This window comes from Fistularia commersonii, chromosome 9 (assembly GCF_037954325.1).
Source record: "Fistularia commersonii isolate RoL2024-O1a breed Wild chromosome 9, RoL_Fcom_v1.0, whole genome shotgun sequence".
Classification (NCBI taxonomy): domain Eukaryota; kingdom Metazoa; phylum Chordata; class Actinopteri; order Syngnathiformes; family Fistulariidae; genus Fistularia; species Fistularia commersonii.
The window spans coordinates 16,795,786-16,800,785 of NC_141292.1; the positions used below are offsets into that span (position 1 = coordinate 16,795,786).

General features: G+C 46.7%; 1 protein-coding gene across 3 annotated transcripts in view; it reads left to right on the forward strand.

Moving 5' to 3' along the window:
- Window positions 1-5,000, forward strand: part of myo18b (myosin XVIIIB) — a 44,796-nt gene that overhangs the window by 6,109 nt on the left and 33,687 nt on the right. For all 3 annotated transcript variants that reach the window (XM_086152818.1, XM_086152817.1, XM_086152819.1), the window contains exons 3-7: window positions 1,606-1,755; window positions 1,828-2,037; window positions 3,585-3,648; window positions 3,726-3,838; window positions 4,015-4,182. In XM_086152818.1, coding sequence (XP_086008944.1) covers window positions 1,606-1,755; window positions 1,828-2,037; window positions 3,585-3,648; window positions 3,726-3,838; window positions 4,015-4,182 — 705 coding nt within the window. The remainder of the gene's footprint in view (window positions 1-1,605; window positions 1,756-1,827; window positions 2,038-3,584; window positions 3,649-3,725; window positions 3,839-4,014; window positions 4,183-5,000) is intronic.

Here is a 5,000-nt window from a genome sequence, read left to right on the forward strand (position 1 = left end):
GTGTGTGTGTCTCCTAACTCTGTGTGTGTGTGTGTGTGTGTGTGTGTGTGTGTGTGTGCTCTGAGTCCAGCCTGCGTCTCCACGGGGGTCGTTGTGATTCAGAAGCCGCTCACCAACTATTTCTGACGCGTGTTTGTCATGACGACCTTCTGTCCGTCGCCATGGTAACAGCGTCCCAGTTCAGATCAGGACAAATGATACATCATATATATATATATATATGTAGCAAACTATAAAGATATAAATAGCTTATATATTAATGCAAACGTTTGTAATATGCATCTCACCCGCTCATGTGACTTGTGCTTCCTGTTAGCATGTATTAGCAAGATGTCGCATATTTTAGCATGTGGAGCCGTGTTTTACCATGTTATAGCATGTTTAGTGTGTCGTAACAGTGTATTTTACTGTGCTGTAGCATGTTGTTGCAACATCTTAGCATGTGATTGCATGTTGTATACTTTAGCATATTGTATCATATTTAGCATGTTGTTGTACAGTTTAGCGCGTTGCCTCACCATATTGTAACATATTTTAGCATGTCATATATCGGTATCATTTAGCATGTTGCGCAATGTTGTAGCATATTTTTATACATTGTCGTATAGTTTAGCATGTTTAGATTATATTTTACAATATTGTTGCAAATTTTAGCATGTCGTAGCATATTGGTACAGTTTAGCATATTGTTCAATTTTGTAGCAAATTTTTGCATGTTGTAGTATATTTTAGCATGCTGTAAATGTTGTAGTATAGTTTAGCATGTTGCACTATATTTTACAATATTCTAGCATATTTTAGCATGTTGCTGTATAGTTTAGCATGTTGCACCATATTTTACAATATTGTAGCAAATGTTATCATGTCGTAGCACATTGGTATAGTTTAGCGTATTGTACAATATTGTAGCATATTTTAGCATGTTGTATAGTTTAGCATTTTGCCTTACCATACTTTAGTATATTTTAGCATGTTGTGGCATATTTGTACAGTTTAGCATATTTTACAATGTTGTCGAATATTTTTGGATTTTGTAGTATATTCTAGCATGCTGTAACATGTTTAGCACGTTGCACCATATTTTACAGTATTCTAGCATATTTTAGCATTTTGTAGCATGTTGTTGTATAGTTTAGCATGTGCCCCTACCATACTATAGCATATTTTATCATGTCGTAGCATATTTGTATAGTTTACCATATTGTACAATGTTGTAGCATATTTTAGCATACTGTAGCATGTTGTAGTATAGATTAGCATTTTGCACCATATTTTACAATATTGTAGCAAATTTTAGCATATTGTAGCATATTTGTATAGTTTAGCATGTTGGACCACGTTATAGGATGTTGCAGTTGTATATTTTAGCATGTTGTAACCCGATAAAGTGCATGCGTGCTGACATTGCTGTTGTTTTTAGCACGTAGCTTGTAGCATCAGGCTACTCTCTGCGCTACAAGCACCAGCGGGAAGTGGAGCTAAATTACAAAATAAAAACAAGAAAATAATATCACAATAAAAAGATCAAATAAATACATTCATAAATGTTTTAAGATTATTTAAAAAAAAAAGCATCTATTTTGTAAAAATACTTTCCCGCCGCAGATCCAGGAGGAGAACAAGCCGGTCGCCGCCACCACCGTCCCGCCGCCGCCGCCGCTGTCGGCGCTGCCCGGCGGCTTCCTGAAGCAGCTGGTCCGCGACTCGGAGAAGGAAACCAAGCACAAGCAGCCCGACGCCGGGGAGGAGCGCCCGGTGAGCCCGATCGGTCGCCATGGCGACACCCGTGGCGGCGGCGTTTACCGTAACGCCGTTTCCCTCCCGCAGACGTCGGCGGATTCTCCTTTCCCCCGCCAGCCCAGCAAGCTGAGCGGCGAGATGATGCAGCACTTCCTGCCGCCGGATGAGGCTCCGCCCACAAACGGGACGGAGGCGGAGCCTCTCCGGGCCCGAGCGGCGCCGGAGAAGGGCGAGGAGAGGCAGGACCCGGACGGGAGGCAGGCGGACGCCGTGGTGATGGACGACGGCAAGGCGGAGGTTTGGGACGGACGCTAATCAATCAAACGCCAAAGCAAGGTGGCTGATCGATGGCGGGAGTGACTGCCGTCGATCAATCAAACTGATTGGTTGCTGTTAGCGTAGGGAGTGACAGCCGCCAATCAATGAAACGCCTGGTCGAAATGATTGATTGATGGCAGGAGTGACAGCCGCCAATCAATCAAACTGATTGGTTGCTGTTAGCGAAGGGAGTGACAGGCGCCAATCAATGAAACGCCTGATCGAAATGATTGATCGGTGTGTCTATCAGACACCAAATTGAAATGACTGATCGACGGAGGGAGCGACAGCCGCCAATCAATCAAATGCCCGATCAAAATGATTGATCGTGCCAATCAATGAAACTCCAGATCAAAATGATTGATTGGTGTGTCAATCAGACACCAAATTGAAATGACTGATCGATGGCAGGAGTGAAAGCCGCCAATCGATCAAATACCAAACCAAACTGATCGAAAGTAAGAGTCACGGTCGCCGATCAATCAAACACTAAATCAAACTGATCGACAGCAGGAGTGACAGCTGCCAATCAATCAAACTGATTGGTGGCCGTTAGCGTAGGAAGTGACGCACGCCAATCAATGAAACGCCTGATCGAAATGATTGATTGGTGTGTAAATCAGACACTAAATCGAAATGACTGATCGATGGCTGGATTGACTGCCGTCAATCAATCAAACTGATTGGTTGCCCTTAGCGTAGGGAGTGACGGCCGCCAATCAATCAAACACCTGATCAAAGTGACTGATCGACGGCAGGAGTGACAGCCGTCAATCAATCAAACTGATTGGTTGCAGTTAGCGTTGGGAGTGACAGCTGTCAATCAATCAAGTTGATTGTTGGCCGTTAGCGTAGAGAGTAGTGTAGAGCGCCAATCAATGAAACACTTGATCGAAATTATTGATTGGTGTTGCCGAAGGGACTGACAGCCACCAATCAATCAAACTGATTGGTTGCCGTTAGCATAGGGGGTGACAGGCGCAGAATCAAGGAAACGCCAGATCGAAATGATTGATCGTATGTCAATCAGACACCAAATCGAAATGACCGATCGACGGCAGGAGTGACAGCTGCCAATCAATCAAACACCAAACCAAAGTGATTGATCGTGCCAATCAATGAAACGCCAGATCGAAATGATTGATTGGTGGGTCAATGGGACACCAAATCGAAGTGACTGATCGACGACAGGAGCGACAGCCGCCAATCAATCACACCTGATCAAAACGACTGATCGACGGCAGGAGTGACAGCCGCCAATCAATCAAATACCAAATCAAACTGATCGAAGGTAGGAGTTACAGTCGCCAATCAATCAAATTGATCGGTTGCCGTTAGCATAGGGAGTGACAGGCGCACAGTCAATGAAACGCCGGATCAAAATGATTGATCGGTGTTGCCGTCGGGACTGATAGCCATCAATCGATCAATCAGATCAATCAAACCGATCGGCAGCAGGAGTCACAGCCGCCAATCAATCAAACACCCGATCGATACGATCGATCTCCTCTCCCTCCGCCCGCCAGGTGAGGGACGTCTGGTACGAAGCCGGGAGCGTCTGGTTGGCCCACAAGGACGGCTTCTGTCTGGGTGAGTCCGCGTCGGCCAATCGCGTGGCGGCGCGTCATAAAGCCGCGATCTGATTGGCCGCTCCGCTCCGCTCGCAGCCACTCAGATGAAACCGGACGAAGGGACGCCGGAGCTGCCGGACGGACGCGTGCGGCTGAAGATGCACGCCGACGGATCCAAGATGGACGCCGCCGAGGCGCAGATACACAAAGTGGGCGGAGCCGATGGGGAAGAGGGGCGGAGCCTAGGGGATCACATGACCCATATCTAACCTTCAATCTGGTTTGTTTCTCTGTCTCACACACACATATACATACACATACACATATACATATATATATGCATGCACACACACACACACACACACACACACACACACACACACAGTGTAACCCGCCCCAGCAGGATCTGTGCGATGACCTCAGTGACCTTCAGAGCGTCAACGAGAGCGCCGTCCTTCACACACTCACCAGCCGTGCGAGAGCCGGGCTGCCGCTCACCTGGGCCGGACCTCACCTGCTCAACCTCTGGCCCCCCCTACACACACACAGCAAGGTGTGTGTGTGTGTGTGTGTGTGTGTGTGTGTGATCTTCTTATGAAAACACATAGAAGAACCTGGATGACCTGGTTCCAATGCAGAGCCTGTGTGTGTGTCTGTGTGTATGTGTGTGTGTTTGGTGTGTATGTGTGAGTGTGTGTGTGTGTTTCTGTGCGTCTGTCCGTGTGTGTGTGTGTGTCTGTGCATATGTGTGCGTTTGGTGTGTATGTGTGTGTTTGTGTGCGTCTTCCCGTGTGCGTCTGTGTATATGTGTGTGTTTGGTGTCTATGTGTGAGTGTTTTTGTGCATCTGTGTGTGTTTGTGTGTGTGTGTGTGTGTGTCTGTGTATACTTGTGCGTTCGGTGTGCATGTGTGAGTGTGTGTGACTGTGGCTTTGCATCTGTGTGTGTGTTTGTGTGTATCTGCTCGTGTGTGCGTGTGTGTCTGTGTCCGTGTATATGTGTGCGTTTTGTGTGTATGTGTGAGCGTGTGTGAGTGTTGCTGTGCATCTGTGTGTGTGTTTGTGTGCGTCTGTCCGTGTGTGTGTGTGTCTGTGCATATGTGTGCGTTTGGTGTGTATGTGTGTGTTTGTGTGCGTCTTCCCGTGTGCGTCTGTGTATATGTGTGCGTTCGGTGTGTATGTGTGAGTGTGTGTGGGTGTTACTGTGCATCTGTGTGTGTGTTTGTGTGTATCTGCTTGCGTGTTTGTGTCTGTATATGTGTGTGTTTGGTGTGTATGTGTGAGTGTGTGAGTGTTGCTGTGCATCTCTGTGTGTGTTTGTGTGTGTCTGTGTATATGTGTGCATTTGGTATGTGCGTCTGTGTGTGTGTTTG